Source organism: Bidens hawaiensis, unplaced genomic scaffold (assembly GCF_021521415.1).
Source record: "Bidens hawaiensis isolate Kalapana, Puna unplaced genomic scaffold, B.hawaiensis_p1.1 tig00008125_1, whole genome shotgun sequence".
NCBI classification, from domain to species: Eukaryota; Viridiplantae; Streptophyta; class Magnoliopsida; order Asterales; family Asteraceae; genus Bidens; species Bidens hawaiensis.
The window spans coordinates 736,072-758,787 of NW_027491578.1; the positions used below are offsets into that span (position 1 = coordinate 736,072).

The 22,716-nt window shown below is 37.0% G+C and overlaps 2 protein-coding genes and 1 pseudogene across 3 annotated transcripts; all 3 read right to left on the bottom strand.

The window, feature by feature from the left end:
• Positions 1 to 6,218: 6,218 nt before the first annotated feature.
• Positions 6,219 to 8,193, bottom strand: LOC143637110 (chloroplastic group IIB intron splicing facilitator CRS2-B, chloroplastic-like). The gene is made up of 8 exons (XM_077104561.1): positions 7,981 to 8,193; positions 7,799 to 7,883; positions 7,143 to 7,210; positions 7,002 to 7,052; positions 6,794 to 6,867; positions 6,629 to 6,687; positions 6,465 to 6,541; positions 6,219 to 6,335 (listed from the first exon to the last, which is right to left on the bottom strand). The coding sequence occupies exons 1-8, from the start codon at positions 8,191 to 8,193 to the stop codon at positions 6,219 to 6,221; spliced, it is 744 nt and encodes a 247-aa protein (XP_076960676.1).
• Positions 8,194 to 9,638: 1,445 nt separating this feature from the next.
• Positions 9,639 to 11,976, bottom strand: LOC143637112 (LEAF RUST 10 DISEASE-RESISTANCE LOCUS RECEPTOR-LIKE PROTEIN KINASE-like 2.4). Its single transcript, XM_077104562.1, has 3 exons — positions 11,102 to 11,976; positions 10,878 to 10,931; positions 9,639 to 10,790 (listed from the first exon to the last, which is right to left on the bottom strand). The coding sequence occupies exons 1-3, from the start codon at positions 11,889 to 11,891 to the stop codon at positions 9,727 to 9,729; spliced, it is 1,908 nt and encodes a 635-aa protein (XP_076960677.1). The 5' UTR covers positions 11,892 to 11,976; the 3' UTR covers positions 9,639 to 9,726.
• Positions 11,977 to 14,205: 2,229 nt separating this feature from the next.
• Positions 14,206 to 18,023, bottom strand: LOC143637126 (LEAF RUST 10 DISEASE-RESISTANCE LOCUS RECEPTOR-LIKE PROTEIN KINASE-like 1.2; annotated as a pseudogene). The gene is made up of 4 exons (XR_013154377.1): positions 17,771 to 18,023; positions 16,288 to 16,317; positions 15,841 to 16,203; positions 14,206 to 15,311 (listed from the first exon to the last, which is right to left on the bottom strand). The product of XR_013154377.1 is annotated as an LEAF RUST 10 DISEASE-RESISTANCE LOCUS RECEPTOR-LIKE PROTEIN KINASE-like 1.2 (transcript).
• Positions 18,024 to 22,716: the final 4,693 nt, after the last annotated feature.

Here is a 22,716-nt window from a genome sequence, read left to right on the forward strand (position 1 = left end):
GTCTTCAATCGTTTCATCATTCCTGCGCACGCAGTGCATGATGTCGTCAGGGTCGCGCGTGTGTCTGCGCTGTTGTACGAAGTGGGCTTGGAACTTTTCCAATAGTTCCTCGAACCCATCAATTTGCCCGGTCGGCAAGCTCTCGAACCAGACACGCGCTGCGCCCGTGAGGCAGCGAGCAAACATGTGACACCATGTTGGCATCGTCCAGCTCTCTAGGTTTCCCGTGTTGTAAAAACCTTGCAAGAAATCGTCTGGATCTGTTGTGCCGTCATATTTACCCAAACCACTTGGCATCTTGGTTTTGTGCTGGATGGGAGCCTTCGCGATGCGCTCAGTGAACTTTGAATGTTTCACCAAGATGGCTGGTCTATACGGTGTGGTTACGTCGACTTGCCCTCTAACTGGTGGGCTGTACGGCATGTGCAGATCCAGATATGCTCTGGCTCCAGGCGCCATGTTCACAGGCGCGCGGAGCTGTGAGCCTCCTGCATGAGTATCTCGCGTCTTCCTCATGCTATGCACTTCCTCATCACTGAACTCAGTGTGTGCAGTGTGAACAGAATGTCCTTCTTCCGGCGCGCGCGGCCTTTTTGTTCCATGAACAGTTTGCTTATCAAACGCTTGCCGTTGTGTTAAGTCGGCTAGCTTTTTCTGCTTGACCATCTCAATGTACTTGTCCATTAAACGCCGCTGCTCGTTTATGAGCCATTCTTTAGGATCATTTGTTTCATCTTCTGGACCCATAGGTCCTTTTTGTTTCGCGCCGGCAAGATTCTGTAACGTAAGATCGTCTGGAGGAGTTTCAGTCTGGCCATGAGGAGTTGTGATGAAAGGACGGTTACTGGTGGCGCGCGTAGAATCACGCTGCGCCCTCAGAAACTGTTGTCCCTTATTAACATCCTCACGTTCAATATCCTCCAGAGCTTGATCAACGTTATGAACGCCAGAAACCATGGTGATGAATTTGTTTTTATATATAGATCTGATGAGATCTGATTGCCGTTGTGTCCCACGGATGGCGCCAATGAAGAAGCGTGGATCGACTCACTGGTAGACGATCTACTTTCCTCGGGTGTGATTATACTATTTCACCGATGGTTTCTCTTGGATCTGGGTTCTTCCACCTACAAAATGAACAACACCATCAACTTACCCCTCAGAAAGGGACAGATGGGTCCTCTTTGGGGTAACCCTCCGGTGTGAGAATAAGTATTTGTGGAGAAGATAATAATATGTCACAGTAAGGAAATCTGGAGAGTATTGCTTAATAGCTGAATACTCTGTGTGATTGTGTTGTGATTATGTGTTACTGGCTGTAACTGTCTGTGAGTGAATGTAATTCAATATGATTGAATGTGAATGAATGTCAATGAATGTCTCTCTCCTTGTGGAGTTGATGCTGTATTTATAGTGCTAGGGTTTCCACTGATTGGGCTCAGCCTTGTTGGCCTCCTCCAATCGCTTTGCGCCACGTGTCCTCTGGGACACCTGGTGCTTTCTCATTGGTTGTAATCACGTGGTAGCACATGTGTCATGCTGAGTTGTCCACCTTTCATTTAGCAGCTGTCAACATCAGCATATTCTTATTCCTTAAAAAGATACCTTCTGGAAGGTTGTCTGACGTGCACAATCAGGGTTGCCCTAATCCTGATTTGGATAAGGATGAGGTTGATTATGTGCATGTGTGATACGCGCCTATCCTGAGGATTCGCGAGGTCTTCTCTTTATTCTCACGCGCAGATGTTTCATGCGCAGATGTGATATGCGCCGCGCGCTGATGCGCCGCGCGCATATGCGATATGCGTGAGCATATGTGGTGCCTGGGCATATGATGCCTGAGCATGTGTGGTGCCTGGGCATATGATGCCTGAGCATGTGTGGTGCCTGGGCATATGATGCCTGAGCATGTGTGGTATGCGCCATGCGCATAGGTTTTGGCTTTGTGCCTTCGTAATGTCTTGATTTCAAGCCTGTTGTCTATATCTTGTGGGTTGACCCGCCTTGCTCCGTGTTGAGGCGGGTACATACCTCTTCAAGTAATAATATCCTCCAAAATTTAATAAAAGTTCAGAAAGTTTGAAAATGTTTACGTTCTCTTAACCTTTCCCATAGTTTGAAACTCACTTGACATTTTTCCGCAATAACCTTTTTCTCCTATAATTAAATCAGAGTTTGTTTGGTAGCATTTTAGTGATTATACTAAAATACTATATCTAAATCAGTCCGTCCCTAAAGTGTATTTGGTTAACTAAAATGACATATTTAAATTGGTTAACAAATATTTTACCCATTAAAATTTTAAAATGACACCGAATGAAAATTTTATCAATTTGTCTCTTTACGTGTGTTCATAACCCTCTTAGGTTGTCGTCGACGCACCACCTCCTCAACCCACCATCACCAATCATCACTACATCGGCGTACTAAACACTTACTGAATTATAGTTTCTTAACCATTTATGCCTCTTACCGACTTATCACTTACTGGTGTAGAGATTTGCCAAACATTACCTTATTTTAACTAGTTATACTATGAGATATAAACCCAAACCCGTAACTGGACATTGAAAAAACCCGAAACTGGGTTTTTTTTATACCGGGAATTTTAATACCCAAATCCATACCTAACCCTACCCGTAAGGTATGGATAGGGCATGCATTTCATGTGCAAAACTTGTACTCGGAACCGGATTCGATATGTACCCGGTAATACCTGAAAACCGAAACCGGTTCCATACTCGAAACTTAGTTTATCCAATACCCAAAACCGGGTTTTTCAAAAACCGATCTATGCTCGAAATTTCATGAAAAATACCCGAATACCAAAAAAAAATACCACATTTTAAAATTTCCAATCCATGCCCCAAAAATAACTGAAAAAACACCGAAAATAGGGTTTTTTCAATACCCAAAAATAGGATACTCAAAGCGACCCGAGCCCGGGTACATAAGGTATGGTTTTTAGTGACAATTCTCGGACCCGAATCCGATCCAGATATGGCCAATATCGATTTTTCAATACCCTTTTATATCCTAACACGACGCCCTGCTTGCGGTGCGCACATATAATGTATATATGTGTGAACCCTTGGGTGGGCAAAAGTAAAATTGCACTAATTTTGACGTTATTTTACTAATCACGTGAAAATAACGTTAAAAGTGGCGGAAGGTTAATCAGGCATCATGTGGTGGCGTTGATAGCCGAAAGACAAGGGCACATGCACCAATCAGCCGGTGTCCCGATGATTGAGTGTTATGTGTCTTATGTCCAAGGCTTGATTCAAAACTACTATCGAGCCGGGGGTCTCACCGGAAGCAGCCTCTCTATCTCTATGGGATAGAGGTAAGGCTGTCTACATCTTACCCTCCTCAGACCCCACCATAGCATTGCTATTGGTGGGATATACTGAGTACGATGATGATGATGATGATGATGATGATTTTATATCCTAACACGATTCTATACCATGAACCAAGTAGTAAAAAAAACCCGACTTTTGCACCTCTATCTCAGAGGTCAAAAATCTTAACAAAACATAAGCCTGGTAGCGGGTATAGGCCCGGCTCAATGGGCTCTTTGTTAAAGCGATGACTTTAAGCCCTTAGCTTTTTAGAACCACAGTTTGTAAATAAAATTTGAGTTATTCTAAATTGGGCTTTCTTTTATCAAGTTTAGCCTGAATAAATGAGGAATTATCAAAGAGAATTTTCAACACGAACACACTTTTTTTTTTTATTTCAAATTGTTGTCTTTAGTTACAGATTTTTCTGCAATGAAGAAATATTCAACTGTTTGTAATATCTCATATTCTACTATTCTAGCAACATTGTTTGTAGATGGTAATATGGTATACATACATTAAACGTGTTGTATTTGAAATAGTATCATTCTTTTCTTTAAATATGTCTTACGAATTCCGTGGCGGATCTAGAAGAAAAGTTGATGGGTAGCTTTGGCTAAAAAACTATTGCTCAAGGGTAATTGACTAGCCGATACATAAAACGAATAAGTTAAAAAAAGCCGCACTAAAAATGTACTTCGTTAAAAAAGTTGAGGGGGTAGTGCGAGCTACCACTCACCCTATGCTAGATCCGACCAGCCTATGATCATTTTCATTTGGTTGCAACCACATAAACAATCTTCTCACATATATCGGATTCCATTAACATTGAAATTTAATTTAACATCTATGATTATGGACATGGAGTGAAAACGATCTTGTATATTGCCACAATATAAACACTGATGCTAGAAAACTTAAATCCTTCAACCACCAAATTCATAATAACCTAAAATATTATATAAAAGGTTCAAAATATAAAGACACCATTCATATCATTTGTACCAAACAATATATCTGATCTTATTATATGAAGCATACTCATATGCCAAAACCAAAAATCAAAATCATCATCTTGAATATATTAAACGAACCCAAACCATCAAAATATTTTTAAGAACATAAAATAAAATTCAATAAAACCGTCTAGACCTCAAAATAGTAGTAGTTCTTCCTCTTGTGTTTTCGCCATTAATCGCATTCGCAGCTGCCTTAGAAAACCTCTTCAGTTCATCCATATTCACATAGCTTCTCCCATCTGTCAAAAGCCCACCACTCCTCTTTTTACTAGAAACCGAAGTCTTACTACCCATCAGTTTGGCATTAACATCATATAACCTTGAAGAACTCTACCACCGGTGGTTTCCGGTTCTCTTTTCTCATAACAGACGAGAAGTCAGGAACCGACTGAGTCAGCCCATAGGACCCATTTCGCTTGCTTGCTGGACACTTGAGTTTATTTTCCGGGTGTTTAGGTGGTAATGGAGATGGGCTTGTTATGGATTTTGACCGGAGTTTTGATTCTCGGAGATTGGCGTATGCGTTGTATCTGGGTCCTCTCTCCATGATGAAAGAAAAGAAAGAGATGTGATCGGAATTTTAATTTTAAGTTTGATTTGTTTGTGTTTAATTATGGTTTTGATGGTTTTAAAGATGACTAACGGTAGCGGAGAGGGAGTAAAGTGTAGTTTTTGGATTCTTAGTTTTACTTTCCAACGTTCTTATTGAATTTCCACTTATTAACAAACATACCCTTTGACTTAAATATTTACTTTCTTATTCTAATCGATATCCGATCAATAAAAAGCTCAAAACGAGCCGAACCTTAATGCCCTTGAGTAGAGTTGGACAAAGTACCCGGTTTCGGACCCGACCAGGTGTACCCGACTCGGAACCGGAAATACCCGGTCGAAACCCGACCCTACCCGAAACATGAAAAAAAACCCGGAAAACCCGATCGAATGCCTGACTATACCCGGAACCGGTTCCTACCCGACCCGGTTTTTACTTTTGTTGACCATACCCGGAACCAGTTCCTGAAAAATACCCGGTTTGTGCACCTCTACGCTCGAGTCTCAAATAAAGCTCGTTTAGTTATTGAACCCAAACTCGAGCCTTGTATGGGGAAATCGTTTAGACTCATCGAACCTTGTATATTTTTAAGTTTAAACTCGTTTGGTCTCTAATTATCAGTTTCACACTGCACAACAAAGCTGATCCGAGATTTAACTCATTTAAGATACTGCACACAAGCTTGAGCCGAGTTTAGGCGCGTTTTTTATTTTCTTAAATATATAAAACTAGTTAAAATGTACATACAAGTTGATTAGTAAATAATAAACGTGGTGAGCCCAAGCAAAACTCGAGATTAAAAATGGCTCGCGAGCCAAGCTTGAGCTTTAGACAAAGAGCTTGAAACGAGCCCAAGCTCAGTTTGACTCGTTTACGCCCCTAACTTTTAACCTTTATATAATGTTTTAGTGTTTTACAAAAGTTCAATATGCCGTGAAAAACTAAGAGTAAGTTTCCATTTGAGTATTAACTCAAATTCATCAATCAATGAAAACTTTTTGCCAAGAAAACACTAGGAGGGCTGTTTGGGTCAATTCCTGAAGGTACAAGGAATAAATCTGACACAATAGCATCTGATCCAGTACAAAGAAACTTTGAAAGATTATCTTCTTTTATTATTGCAAGGGAAAAAACTAAAAAGCATATGAAACAAGTCAAAAGCATGGTGTAAATTTACAGTGATTTTATGGATTTTCCTTACCCCTAAAATAGTAATTAAAAAAGAATCTAAAAAACATATATTAAAAACAACACACACACATTTAAAATGATCAGTACATTTGAAACTAAAAGTAATTATCACTAAACTTTGTTATATTTGTATTTCTGGCCTAAATTAAACCTTGTGATCCTATCATTGAATCCATGCGATATGAGGTTCCTCACCGCGTCTACACCTTGTTCCAGGGCTTTATCTATCTGCAATATTAGTAAGAAAATAACGAGAAATTAAATCCAGGTTCCCACAAAACTAATCTTGAACAGAAGTTGGAACATAATTATTAATTGATTGTGAAATATTAAAGCAAATTGAACTACTTATTTCACCTCTTTTCGTTCCGTCTCACTAAATTTCTGCAATAAGAAGGCTTTCATGTCCATCGTGCCAGGTGGATCCCCGATACCTACAAGAACACAAGTGTATTGACATTAAAGGAAAATAAGAGGTTCAACATTTTTTTAATATAATAATTGCTCAATTATGACCATACCTATACAGAAGCGTGGGAATTCACGGCGACCATCCAAATGTTCCATCACACTCTTCACTCTTCATAACAGAAACAAAAAAAAAACAATTTAAATTGTTTTTGAGTAAAGTTATTTAATTAAAGCTTACAATTTTAGCTTTTCTTAAGATAGGCCAATAAACGTACCCATTATGATACCCGTGCCCTCCCCTGGGCTGAAGCCTCAAAACACCATTTGGTAAGCTCATCTCGTCATATATCTAAATAGATAGCATGTGAGAGTCATATATCTAAATAGATAACATGCGAGATATACATATACAGTTTATATGACGTCTCATGCTTGTAAGTTGTATATTAATACAATTTTTACTTAAGCGGATGAAAGCCATACCAGTAGGATATGACGCAGCGGTACTTGATAATATGCAGCAAGCGGCCCGACCTTGTTGAATAAGAGATCAGTATGAATATTAAAGATTTCAATGAATAATATAGAAAACGTATAAATTTAAGTTGATAAATGAAAACCAACCGATTCTCCACTGAAATTCATGTATCCCTGAGGCTTCGCTATCAGAACGGGTACCTCACCAATTGAACCTGTACTGATGCAGAAAAGAAAGTTTATAACTTTAGATTAATATTTGGTGTTGAAAATAGTAAAACATGAGCTTGGTTAGGCATGGGCGGTTTGGTTCAGTTTTGGGCTAAAGTGAACCAAAAACCGAAATTTCGGTCTGTTTTTGGGACTATGAAAACCATTCAGTTTCAGTTTTTAGGTTTGGGTTCATCTCGGTTTCAGTTTTCCCGTTTTGCAATTTGGGTTTGAAAACTGTGTGCCAAGAAGAAAGGTTGGACAAAAGTAATGAATTTGGGCCTAAATGTTTTTGGTAGTTTATAATCAATTGATTATAATACATTTAGGATAAAATATTTGGGAAACTGTATATTTAACTATTATAAGTTCCTTAAAATTTAGAATAAAAATAAAAAATCTCGGTTTTAGTTATACGCAAAACTGAAACCGAACAGAAAGTTCAATTTTTACGAAAACATAAAACCGTCTGTTTTTGTTTCGGTTTGGTTTTTCCGAATTTCGGATTGTTTTTTGGTTTCATCCACACCCCTAAGCTTGGTAAATGAATTTCTGTTTCGGTAATTCGGTTACATATAAATCAGCATGTATACCTATTCCAACTAAAGCCATAGACTGTATAGTATTCATCACAATCTTCTCTTCTTGCGATATCCGATCAATCATTTCAAAACCAACCTAATAACAAATTCCACAACATAACCAATCAACCAAAAGCCAAAACACATCAACAAACAAAACCCTAAACCCGAAACCGTAAACTAAAAAACCTTACATTATGCCGAGTTCCGTAATACTTGTTCCCAGGATTCCCCAATCCAACAATGAGCCAGGGAGTATACTCAACATTATCCCCATTAGATTCAGCTAATGCAGCTGATACTCGAAGCCTATTTCTTTTAAGATTTGATGGACTTTGAGTGTGCCAAGTGGGTTTCGGATAAGATACGCAGGGCTTTGGGATAGATATAGATACAGTGTAAAACATTGACCTAATTTTGAAATTGTTATAATTTGAGTTAATATTATGAAGTGTTAGTAGCTATAATAAAGGAATTAGAAAGTCGAAATGAATTATTGGCAGTACCTGGTTTCTAAAGCAATAATAAGCTGAAGAGATTATGGGTGGCTATGAAGGTGAAATATTTTGGGTTCTCTTCCATCCATGGATGGGTTTTATGAGGTTTTTATTATTGATTGAGGATTTGATAAGTTGTGCAAATATTACCCCTCTACTTTTAACTTATGTGTTTATTATTCTCTTATTGTTCGTATGTCTGGTAAGTGGTAACGTATGTGTTGTATTTGAAACGTCTTCCTAGTTATGTTGTGAATCTTTTAGATGAACTTATACGCTACATCAATTATACTGTTCTTCAGTCTTTGGATGCTTAAATTATTTGTTTCCCGGGGATTTCGATCCGACAAACTCTAACTTAAATTTGTACATTCTATATTTCATGGATGTGCTCCAAATAATCGAGGATACCTTTGCTACGATCCCCACATATGTTGTACTTACACTTCTCGTCATGTCATCTTATGAAATTATCTTTTCCATTCATTCTCTCATTGCCGTATCTTCCTTCCACTATTATACCGCCGATAGTCCAACACTTACACGCTCACATCACCCCCCACCAATGTTGCCCCTCTTCTCATTCAATGGGCACTCACTATCCTTATCATACTTGCTAGCCCAAACATTTCCTTGGTCAATGGTCATATTATTTTTCTTGTCTCATCCACTCACCTTTGAACCTACTAGTCTACTACATTTTTTTGGGCACAATAATGACCGATATCATGGGATGCACTGACCTCATATGTGGTTGCCACCCGCCCACCCTCCCGTAACTACATTGTTGGGTATATGTGGATTTACAGGAACAAGAGTTACATTGATGATTTACTTAGCCTATATAAACTTCGACTTGTTGGCAAGGGCTTACATCGTGTAGAGGGTAATGATTATGCTAAGACGTTTAGCCAAGTTGTCAAACCAACACTTTTCCACTGGTTTTATCTGTTCTATTTATCGTGTAGTTAGAATATTAGGTAGATTGATGTTATTAATGCCTTTTCTTTTATAGCAATATCACATAGACAACATGTATGACACAACTCCTGGGTTTGTTGACTCTCCTTTGATACCATGAATGCAATACACAAAGGAGAAGAATAACTACAAATTTAAATTATTGTTCTTCACACACAATATATAGATTATATACAGGAACAACACAAGAATGTGAAAGCTAATGACATAACATAAATACATGATAATGGAATAAGAACATGATGTACTAATAACTTTTTCTATATAACATACATTTAAGTTAACCACTTCATGTGATTTTTGCGTCTAAACAGATAAGATAATATACATATATAGATTATAATTTTAAGTATTAGTTTAATACTTGAAGTCTTGAACTGTATTTATTAGCAATATAGTGTTTGTTGAAAGGGATTTTAGCATCTAAATATTAAAGTCCCTTTTAAGCGACATCAACACTTTTCATAATTCTACTTTTGTTTGTGAATTTGAGGAAGAGAAGTCTCGGAAAAGCCTTGTAGAAGATGACTCAAAACGTCTAGTTGGAACTTGCAATGATTCAAAGCTTCCTTCCAACATCTCCACAACTTTATCTATAGATGGTCGATCTGATGGATCAGACTGAATGCACCACAAGCTCACTATCATCATCTTTCTAGCTAACTCCTCTTCCTCTTCATCATCAACTTGCTCGTATATCCGATCCGGAAAATAGTTTTCACTCGTGCTTGTTGAGCTACAACTATTATGTTTGTGCGAACCTGCCATTTCAAGAACCATCATCCCATAACTATACACATCAGACTTATGTGACGCGCCTCCAAGACTCCTACAAAATACTTCAGGAGCCATGTATCCTGCGGTACCTCTCACACCTATTACAGACACAATACTCTCTTTCCTTTTGCACAATTTTGCCAACCCGAAATCAGATATTTTTGGGACAAACTCTTCATCTAGGAGAATATTGTGTGGCTTTATGTCAAAGTGCACGATTCTTGTGTTACAACCTCGGTGCAAGTACTCTAGACCACGTGCAATCCCTTTCGCAATTTGGAACAATGTGTTCCAGTCCAAATGCGATCCATCCCCACGTAGAAACTTATCTAACGAGCCGTTTGGCATGAACTCATACAATAGTGCTCTTTTCTTCCCTTCAATACAAAAACCCAAAAGTGTGACTATATTGATATGTGAAGTTTTACTGATGCTAGCGACTTCATTAATGAAATCTTCTCCGTCTCCTTGAGCTCCCGCCAATAGCTTCACTGCAACTAGTCGCCCGTTAGGCAACTGTCCCTTGTAAACACTTCCATACCCTCCTTGTCCCAGTTTCTCAAGAAAGGAGTTTGTCATTTTCTTGATTTCTGAATACTTAAACCTTTTCGGCCCCAGAGTTCCGTAGCTCCTTATGAACATTTCTATTTGATGATTTGCTGCCTTTTGAGTTTTCATTAACCTGTTTCCTCGATAGAGTACGATCACAAACAACAGGACCATAATTCCCGTGATGCCACATGAAACACCTACACCAAATGTTCAAACTTCAAACATTAGTTAGCCGCATCCATTGTTCATAGATAAAAATAGTTATTATTCTACGTAGTGCTTACCGGTTACAAGTTTCCATTTCCTGTAAAAGTTATTCTCCACAGCTCCATTGCATCCTGTATGGCCAAAATGGTTATTTTGGTGATATTCCATTATACATAGTGGATGATATATATTGAAACCACTAAACTATAGGTCAAATTTGGTTATTGTTAACTAGTTATATAAATATCTCATACATAGAAGTTATTTTTGTGTAATACTATTATTGTGTATGTATATGTACCTTCACTTGTATCTTGATTCTCATCATCACATGCTAGCGAAAAACTCTCATTAGCAAAGTAACAAGCGAAAAACGTCGATCGCTGCAAGTTAGAGCCGCACCTCCCACCAGACTGAACACACTGATCACACTCGTCATCATTCGCGGTCCACTCTAAATTAAATCCAGCTTTCAAGGTCGATCTCAGATCACTCACTTCATCAGTTGTTTCCGCTAATCGTTTAGCCAAAGACTGCATCACCGGTACAGTAATCTGAGTGTTGCACTTCATTGAGTCATTGATCATGTTGTCAACATTAATCATTTTTGTTCCAATAACATAACTGTTATTCTTGGTGTCATTCACTCCACAACCAAAACTGTGACTCGACAAGAAATTCGAAGTAGAATCACATCCGTAAAATAGAGTTACATCTTCCTGATCAAAGTTATTGTCGTTGAAAAGGTTAGAGTCATAGGTGGTGTTGTGGAGATACTGAGGGCAGTAACTGCTCCAGAGGTCGTTTCTCGCGATGGTGATCGTGCGATGACTGGTATTGATTTTAAGGACTCGGAAGCTTAGTGATTTGTCACGGAGTATGGTAACGTTGTGTTTACATGTTATCTTAAAACCCGGGTGGCCGCAATAGACCGGACGGGTTAACCCCCAGAATGGGTAGTGAAGTGTAGTGTTACCACACTGGACCAACTGACCACATACTTTGTATGGTTTGGTTCTTTGGGAGCAAGTGGTTGGCAAGTGAATGGTGGCTGTTAGAATAACTGTCAATGCAAAGAGATTGGGTTTCATGGTGGCTGGGCTAGAGTAAACACAATGAATAATAATCAAAGTGATAGAAAGACAAATGGTTGATGGGATTTAAAGATTTTCTCCATAAAAATGTTCAAATCTCCAATGTTTTTATATGTTAAAACATTTGACTAATGTTAAGATATTATTATTATTAATATTATTATTATATTTATAAAGATGGAAGTTAGGAATGTGAACCAGTATAGTGCACTGTTTGCGTATGCTTTGGGGGAATTAACGTTTGATTATGTTAGTTTGTTTATTTAACAAGTGATCATGAAGAAAAGATTTTGTTTATTTTAGTTAAACGAATAAACGTGAACACGTGTCTCATCCATTAAGTTACGTTTGTTTGTGTTTCTCATTTACGTTTGTTTATATGTGTTCATTTACGTTCATAGATTTGGGTATTCGTTTAAATTTATTAGTTATTAGTAATAGTAAATCAACTCATCATCTCAATCAAATTATAGAGCAAAGCCTTGGGTAATCAAGTAACAAACAAAGAACATTTATTTTTCTTTGTTTATTTTCATTTATTTATGCACATTATAATATTAACGAACACGGACATTTTTATTTTCTTAATGTACAAACATGAGCAAGAAAATCCGTTCGTTTACGTGTTCGTTTTCATATTCATTCATTTGTTTGGTTCAAGTTAATGAACCAAAATGAACAATGAAGTGATGAACCAAAATGGACAAGGCGGTTTGACTCACGTACATGCCTAATGGAAGTAAAAGTAAAAAGTAGTCAACATACCATATAGTCTCCAATTAACTTTCCAAAAGTGATAACTTACCAAATATTGGCTCAAATATTCCTGGTCAAGAAAATATTTACTGTTTAATATAACATAATATATATTCCTTCTATTTAGTGGTGTTTGTGTCGAGAACGCGATATTTTAGACATTCATGAATTGGATCATCCTTGTGCATGAATTTTTAAAAGGGAGAAAGGGTAAGTAGACCACAATCAGTTTTATTATAATAATAATTTTATGTAACATGTATTAATGCAATTAACGTGACAGGACGTGATATATCTTTCAGCATTGCATATGTTTGGGGAAGATAAATTAAAAATCCACCAAGTTACATGAATAACTTATTAAATATATAAAAAATATATAATATAGTTAAAATATAAATAATGCTAAACTAGCATTAAATGAGTAAAGGAAAGTGAAAAAAGATCTCTTAAGGTTTTTAGGATAAATAACTAGTTTATTGTGTAAAAAATATGATTGTGTTGTCGCAAAGAAACATCACTAACACACTATTCTGATATTACTATCGTGGCATACAGTCTGTATGGTCCAGTGATCATATATATGGGTGTAATACGGATGTCATATGGATTGTATGAGAAGTAAATCATACACCTCGGTCCTCGTATGATCGATGTGTTGGATTGACAAAAGAAATGACTTATTTAACCATTAACAAAGTTATATGAACGCATGGTCCTTATGTTAATTTTCATTTATCATACGGCTTGTATTATATAAGATTCTCTAATGCACATACTTAATATTATACTAATAATGTGACGCGTATATATGTACACTTATGAGGATGGATATGTTTGTATAGCATGCCCCTAAAACTAATAAATTGGTTATTACAAAACCATTCAGTAAAGATCTCCACTCTATGTCTAATCCACTCACCCAAAGGAATTAGTGCTCTATTGACTTCTCTAAGAAAGATTACCACCAACCTTAGCTCCGTCATGAGGCAATAGCATTGCTGACCATGCCACCACCGTTGACCACACCACGTCAGTCTTTATTTCTCTCATGGAAATTACACATTTGGAAAAGGATAGCGTTACGCTACTATCACATAAGCAAAGTGGTGTCATTAACTGCATTCAGTTAAGTGTGTAATGATTTAACTAATGACGTTAACTTCTAGATCATTAGTGATTAACTAAACATTGTTATTAAGTTTTACTAATACTTGTATATTTGAATAGTGAATTTAATAAAACTAAAACCATAAAACACAAACAAAACATTATTCTTATAAACTTCTAATAAAGAACATAACACACCAAACAAATTATTAAAATTATTACTAGCGGTATTTATCCATGATTTAGGCGAGTTCACAGACTAACCTCGTCAAGTATTCGATCTTCAACGCGATGTTTTTCATATCAAGCGTCTTTTGTTTTTCTTCCTTAAACACGAGTAATTGATCAATTTTCGAGTCTAATTAATTCACTAATACTCCTGGGCACAAAACTACAATTGGATAGTTTAAAATCACACTCTGATTTTAGGCACAAAACTATAGTGAAACACATAAAAACGTTAAATTCTTAATATGATCATGTAAGACAATAGTTGCTCTAGAATTCTAATATGTACATTCCCTTTAGGACTTGTCATGTGTTCTCATACCATAACATCCTACATAACCAACAACACAAAATTATTTTCAAGATTCATGAATCATTAATGTCCGATCAACCACTAGAAGAATTTGGTCGAATTACCGACCAACTTGTTAGTAATCCCATAATCCGGTGACGTTGGTTCCGTGTCATGACCCTTCAACAGACAACCATCATCCACCACAATATCGACAACCTCCGGCTTTCGAGCACTTAAATCATCATTCTGAATCCCTCTTAAGGTTTCCTCTACTTCTTTCATTGTTGGCCTCATATCTCTTTGTTGTTGTAGACATCGGAACGCTAGCTCAGCCACTAATGCGGTTGTCCTCCTCACCATTCCATTTGTCTCAAACCCGATATTCTTGTCAACCAACTCATCCAACCTATGGTTTTGAATCTTGGTTATAGCCATATTAGACAAGTTTATATCGAGCCGGTGCCTGTTGGTGTCAACCGCTTGTAATGAAGAAATGAGCTCAATTAAAACCACCCCAAAGCTATAAACGTCACTCTTGTCAGTCAGCTGATAACACTGGTAATATTCAGGATCAACATAACCAGGTGTCCCTTGTGGGGCCGTGGACACATGTGTAACATTTTGGAACAATCTTGACAGCCCAAAATCAGCAACTTTGACTTGAAAACTTTTATCCAACAAAATGTTGGCAGTCTTCACGTCACGGTGAATGATGCCCGATTGGTGTAGGTAAGTTAGTGCAGTGGCAGCTTATATGGCAATGTTGAACCGTACGGGCCATGAAAACAAACTCGAGCTTGAGTTTGCTAGTTTTCCATGAAGGTGATCAGCTACTGTGCCATTGGGGATATACTCATAAACTATAAGCAGTTCTCTGCTTTGTTTTGAGGTGCACCCGTATAGTTTCACGAGGTTTTCGTGTTCTAATCCTGTCAAGATCCTAACTTCGTTCACAAATTGTTCCACGCGTTTGAAATTGTTTTCGTATAAACGTTTGACAGCAACTTCTCGACCGTCAAGAAGCTTACCTGAAAACAATATTCAAAGAGTTAAACAAATGCCTCATAGATTTCGACAATACACAGGTTTATAAGTAGGGGAAATACGAAAATATTCATTTTCATCGAAGATATTAACAAACTAAACTTGATTTTTGAAATTACGAAAATAGTCATTTTTTTAATTAATTTTCAAAAATTTCTACTCGTAACTAGGAGGACTTGTCACCAATCACTGACAGGTTAGACCCTCGATTAAAATCTCGATTTCAGGAGTTGAATCTCAAGCGTTTGAGTGAAAGCTCATGCGCCGCATTATAACTATAAAGAATTTTTTTTTTCTAATTTGTGGTGCCTCAGGCGCAACAGATCAAATCTACTGTGCTAGAATGAATTTGTTGCGCCAAAGGATCCAATCTGCTGCACCAGATTGAAATTCGTTGCGCCGACAAACATTTGTCATGCTCTGGTTGATTGATAACTTCACAAAGTTAAGGCTATTTTGATAATTTTCTCGATCAAAACAGATATTTTCGTGATTTTTCCTTATAAGTTTTACCATAGTACACTGTTCCAAAACCGCCATCACCAAGTTCTCTAGAATCATTAAAGTTATCAGTGGCAATTTCTAACTCTTCATAGGTAAAAACTTGAGCTCCAAAATAAGAGCTTTTCCCGAATTCTTTAGATGTTTCTGTTGTTCTTGGTGAAGGATATGGAGGGATGCTAGAAGTGGAATTAGAATCATCACTAGCTAGTTGTTTGCTTGAAAACTTTGTGAGAATGGCTTTGCTCTCCGTTTGAGCGGGTGATGCTTCCTTGATGATCACACGTCTTTTTCTGCGTTGTCGGCAAACAAAGATCGCCAATCCGATGCCAACACCGATAATAACCACTCCAATGACTGGAAGTGCTGGAATATAAAGATGGAAGAGTCAAATTTTAGTTTCTTGAAATAATGAAGGATAAAGAAACTTTAGTCTGTTTATGAGAGTAATATGCATACCTATATTCAGATAATTAGTCTTTGAACTCCCTGCAATTATACAAAATTTAAGAAAGTTTTAGATTCAAATTCATCTAATCAAAACAATAGCTTAGAGTTTATATCTAAATGCAATGAAAAGTAGTTCTTTAGCATGTATTTGTTTATCTTACTCAGTATTTGGTTAGTACTCTTAACTAGTAATATAATGTTAGGTAGTAAATAGTATAGGGGGTTAAGAGTTAAATGTGTTAAAAGTAGGAGGGGGTTAAATGTAACATTTGTAATACTCCGGTTCGTTAAATAGACGAACAATATACGTAATGAGTAGTGAATAATCCTATCTTTGTTCTTCTTCTTCTTCTCCTATCTTTCACTCATAATCCTTTGATTACCGTTTTGTATCGTAATATATAATATGAGAAGGCGAAACGTCTGATGGGTTATGTGTCCCGTTGTTGAAAATACAAGTATAGAGCGTTTTAATTTTTGGGGTCTTTCGACTTCGGAGTTCTAATTTTTGGATTAATGGGAACTATGTGTTAAATCTGTATTTGTTTCAAAGAAATTTATGATCTAATAGTTTCTTGTATAAAACTATCCAGCAAGAAAATATTATGAAAAGTATTAAAAAAGGGTGTTTTGGTACGTTTTTTAATAATTAGGTAATGACCTAACACTTCTAGATTCCTACTTTATCAATATTACACAAACCGGCCCTATAGAATAAACTAATAAACATCTAGAATCAAACTTTTCTGATAATAAACCTTTATAAAGAAAACAACGTGTTATTCATGACACGAATCTGAAATTAAAATAATATAAAAAATGTATTCACAAAATGGCACAAATACAAATCGCTTAACTATATTTTAATTTTATACTTTTATGCTAGTAATATTCCAAAAATTGTTTATATAATTGCAAAAATACAAATTTGTATCTTACTATACTAAAGCAATACAAGATATACATACGACCTTTAACTAGAATGTCCACATAGACTTTCAAATCATCTGCTTTCCATCTATAGAATTACCACATAATTCACTAATTAATATATTCTAGAATCAAACCTCACTAATTAATGTTTTTAATAATCATAACTAACTATTTCATTTCAAATGATTTAAAAACCAATTTTGACAACAATTAATTATTTAACTAATTTTGTGTTCCTTTTTTTTAAGTATGATTATTATTTTAGCAATTCAATGATTTGTATAAAAGTTACCCATTCCACAATTTATATATATTTTTCCTGCATCTTGTAGTTTTGCAGAGAACAAGGTAAATAATTTCTTATGATATTCACATATATATAACGTTTGAAATATTTTTCACCCGTGTGTAACACGAGCCAGTATCCTAGTAAAACAACAAAAAAATAAGGTTTAAGCTATAAAACACAATAAGTTTAGGTTTTAAAGTTTATATTAGTTAAAATTTTAGAAGTGTTTCTATACATTTGGAATTGTTCATGTTTGAACGAAAAGAATACCTGGCCGTTTATCGCATTCACCTAGTGACGGACCATTGTAGCAATAGCAAACGAAACTATTATTATTAGGTTGCACCCAACACGAGCTACCCGAAATTATGCAGCCTTTACATTGCTCACTCTCTTCATCCGTAACGTACCACTTCAAGGCAAACCCCTTTCCTTGGGCATCAACAAGGCTCGTCCGGTTCTGGTCAAGATCACTTGCAACGTTTTCAAAAACCGGAACAACAATGGATTGGTTACACGACATAGTTGCCCTGCAAGTGTGAGCTAAAAAGAGGAGTCATCCTTTACAGCATGCAATTTTAGTCCTATCTCACTGGTTATACTCTGTGTGGACGAGGGAAGAGTGCTTTGGAAATGCCTTGCGGCAGATGACTCGACACGTCTAGTTGGAACTTGCAATGATTCAAAGTTTCCTTCCAGCAACTCCACAACTTTATCTATGGATGGTCGATCAAATGGATCAGATTAAATGCACCGCAAGCTCGAAATCATCATCTTCCTTGCTAACTCTTCTTCATCTTCATCATTAACTTGCTTACATATCCAGTTTGGAAAATAGGCTTCACTTGTGCTTATCAAGCTACAGTCAATGTGTTTACGTGCGCTTGTCATTTCAAGATTATTCATTCCATAGCTATGTGCATCAGATTTGTGAGATGCGCTTCCGTAGCTATACCCACCCCTCTCGTGGCTAACATTGTTGGGCGTAAGTGGATTTACAAGATCAAGCGTGAGATTGATGATTTACATCGCCGACTGTAACATCCTAAAATATTATAATATTAAATAAAGACAGTCGCGTTTAGTTATCGTGTGTTAATAGTTAATAAATATTAAATGAAGAAAGATCATGGACTTGGATTAATTATGGTGAATTAAAGGGTAATGAGCCTTAGGTCCATGGGCTTTAAGGGATATAAATACCCCCTTAAACCAACCTAAAACCCTAATCCTCATTCCATCTTTCCATATTGCCTACACACTCAAAACACACACACATACTACCACATATACGGCCGAGAGAGAAACGAGCGAGATCCAAGAGCAAGTGAACGTTAGTTGTGTTAGATCTTTATTACACGAGCTAAATACAAGATCTAGAGTTCATAAACAAATTAAACGAGATCCAAACGAGCACTAAAGGTATGTTCTTGACCCTTAAAGTTCACGTTTTTATGAACGGTTAGCCTTGAAACTTGAACCTAGGATAGATCGGGTATAAACGAGTATAAAAGAAGCGAACTTGATGTTAGAAACGAACTTAACGAACTCGCGGCTGCTTGTGACTCGTTTAAAATAAACCCTAGACCTATTATTGAACGTTTTAATCTTAAAGGTCCAAACTTTATGCTTTTCCGGGCCGAGTCTTATCCGAAAATGATCATGGGAATGTTTATTGGATTGGTTAGTATCATATTATGTTGAAACAAAGAAGTTTATGGGGTTATAGTCAAACCCGTAGGCGCTGCTGGGCAACTTCGCCACTGATAAGTTCGCTCAAGCTAAGTTGTCTGCAGATAAGTTCGCTTGTACGCATGTTCGCCAAGCAACTTCGCCGTATAAGTTCGCACGTATATAAGTTCGCCACTTTAAGTTCGCTCACGTATAAGTTCGCCGGACACTAAGCTCGCTTAAGTTAAGATCGCCAAAGTTAAGTTCGCTTACGTTAAGTTCGCTTATCAGGTATGTTGGCTTACATTTATGTCTGCTCATAAATACAAGGTAACGAATCGGATGGCGAATCAGACTTAATTTGTTATGAAGAATGAGTTAACGAATTAGAAAATAAATTAAAATCCTAGTGAAAAATGTGTTAAGACGGTTAATGAAAATAAAATTTTTCCAAGCTGACCTGGCAGCTTAACCCCAGCCACGGGCTCTGCCCCTTGGACCCCGCTAGGGGCTGCCGCCCCTAGAACCCCGCTGCCAGGGGCGCTGCCCCCGGACCCCCGTTCGTTATGGGTTATATAAAGATAGAAATACGATGCGAGCAGTAATAGTTAATTGATACGTGTAATTGTTATACAGTTAGTCGTGCACAGCTCAAGAAGGGAATAACTATTAACTGTGAGCGTAACCGCATTCAGGTGAGTTTCTAGCCCCGTTCCTTGTTATGTTTTCGGGGCTGTGTGCATACTCGATGTGATTAGTTAATACACTTATCATAAGTGATAAGTGTATGCCATATATGTTTTATGTGAAAGGTATGATTGACTGCTTGTCGGTACATGAACGATCTTTGGATATTGCATGTACTGCCAGGTAAAGTTTTGATGATAAGATTATTGTATGTGAAGAATGAATGATGTTTGTACGTATGAACTTACAATTATGTATATAGAGAGGTATGGTATGAAGGTTTGGAAGAAAGGGTGACTGGACCCTAATAATATCCGAGGATGGAGGGTACCAGACCCTAATAATATCCGAGGATGAAGGGAGACCGGACCCTAATAATATCCGAGGATGAAGGGTGACCGGACCCTAATAATATTCGAGGATGAAGGGTGACCGGACCCTAATAATATCCGATGATGGAGGGTACCGGACCCTAATAATATCCGAGGTATGTAGGGCGAATACTCTTTATAATGTAAGGTTAGTTATGGATGTATATGGAGGACTGATGGAAAGGATAAGTATGTAATGCGTACCCACAGGCACGTATATGTGTATGTAAAGTAAGTTATGTGATTAACTAGAACTCACTCAGCGTAGTTGACTTTTAGTATGCACGCAGGCAAATAGGTTGAGGCAGCTCGCGTGATTGAAGATACTGGCATCTCGAAGAAACGTTGTGATGTTTTAAAGACTATGTTTTGTTTTAAATGATTATGAATGTTTTATAAGACAAGATTTGAAGGTTTTGTAAAATGTTATGGTTGAAGTTTTTATATTCCGCGAATGTTTTAATTAACTCTGATATTTAGAACTGTGTTTATGAGTAAATCCAACACCAAATGTAGGGCACCGGTAACGGAGCCTTACAGGTATATAGCTCGGCTTGCTGGAAAGGGCTTTCATTGTGTGGAGGGTAATGATTATGCTGAGACGTTCAGCCTGGTTGTCATGCCAACACTTTTCAACTGGCTTTATCGATTTTTTGTGTGTAGTTGGAATATCAGGCAGATGGATGTTACTAACGTTTTTATGGTAATTTCACATAGACAACATATATGGCACAACCCCTTAGGTTTGTTGACCCTGGTTTGATAAGATGGATGTTACATGCAGATGGATGTTATAGGTATATAGCTCGGCTTGCTGGAAAGGGCTTTCATTGTGCGGAGGGTAATGATTATGCTGAGACGTTCAGCCTGGTTGTCATGCCAACACTTTTCAACTAGCTTTATCGATTTTTTGTGTGTAGTTGGAATATCAGGCAGATGGATGTTACTGACGTTTTTATGGTAATTTCACATAGACAACATATATGGCACAACCCCCTGGGTTTGTTGACCCTGGTTTGATAAGATGAATGAAATATATAAAGGAGTAGAATAAATAACAATTTATATCTTATCTTAAATATTTATAAATTATACATTCCTATACTTTCTCAAACTATCAGATTGTTTTATTTGTAAAAGAAGGCTTCTCATGCATTTGACGCGAATTCATGAGTATGGGTCTTACCAAACCCAGATAGCCCTTAAACAGTTATAACATCTCATCAAATTAAAAATTAATCTCACCAAATATTTGATATGAAAATCCTATAAAATAGAGATATACTAAAAATTAATATTAGTTTTTTTAAAAAGATTTTAATTATAGTTAAGAAACAACTTTATAGTAAAAAAAAATAAGTGGGCCATGAGTTTCACCAATAAGATAGCCTTTAAACCGGGTTATAACATCTCATATATTTGTACACTCTTTCATCATCAAATCTTAAGTATATTATTATTAACTTCCTTACAATAAATAAAATAAAATAAAAATCTAAGAGTATTAAAAACGAATAATTTTTAAACAAACCTGTAATACTGGGGATAAAAGCTGGTAGATTATATTCAGGGTCGGCCTAGACCCAACCCTGGGCTCGGCGACCGTTTAGGGCACGGTTTTTGTAAAGGGCACAAAATTTTTAAAATTTTATATATAATATATATTCCCTCCGTCCATCTACATGTAGGGCTGTTCAAAAAGCTTATGGCTCGAAGCTCGCTCGAAACTCGCTCGAAAAAAGCTCGGAGAAAGCTCGCTCGAAATCGGCTCGATTGTAAACGAGCCGAGCCTAGCTCGACTCGATTTCTAAACGAGCCGAGCCTGAGCTAGCCCCAGCTCGACTCGAGCTCGCTCGATAGGCTCGAACTATTTTATTTTAAATTATTATATATATATATACACACATGCATATAATTATCTATTTCAAAATCCAAATATATAATATATGGGCTTCTTTTCTCAATTAAATATCCATATAGCCCAATACAAATAAAATCCAAAATAACCATATAATAACAAAACCCTAAATTTAGAAGCGCCTCTTCTGCCTTCATCTTCTTCAACCCTCTTCTGCCTCTTCTGCCTTCATATTCTTCAACCCTATATCAACAAATCGGACCTCCTCTCCACCACCATTAGTTCGTCGGTCACATGTCTCCATCACCGTCGGTCACCACTACCACTCTACCAGCCGCAGCAGCTCACCAGTCACCACTACCAGCCGCAGCCGCTCAACAACAACAACAACAACAACATTAAACAGCCGCTCACCATTGTTATTATTGTTATCAATCAATCTTCCTCTACTTTAAACAACGTTAATTAATTCCTCTTTATTGTTATCAATCAATCAATCTTCCTTTACTTTCAAAATCGAGCCAAATCGAGTTGAGCCAAGCCGGCTCGATTTAAAACCGAGCCGAGCTTGAGCTCATATTTTTGGCTCGATTAAGATTCGAGCTCGAGCTGGCCTTGGCTCGGGCTCG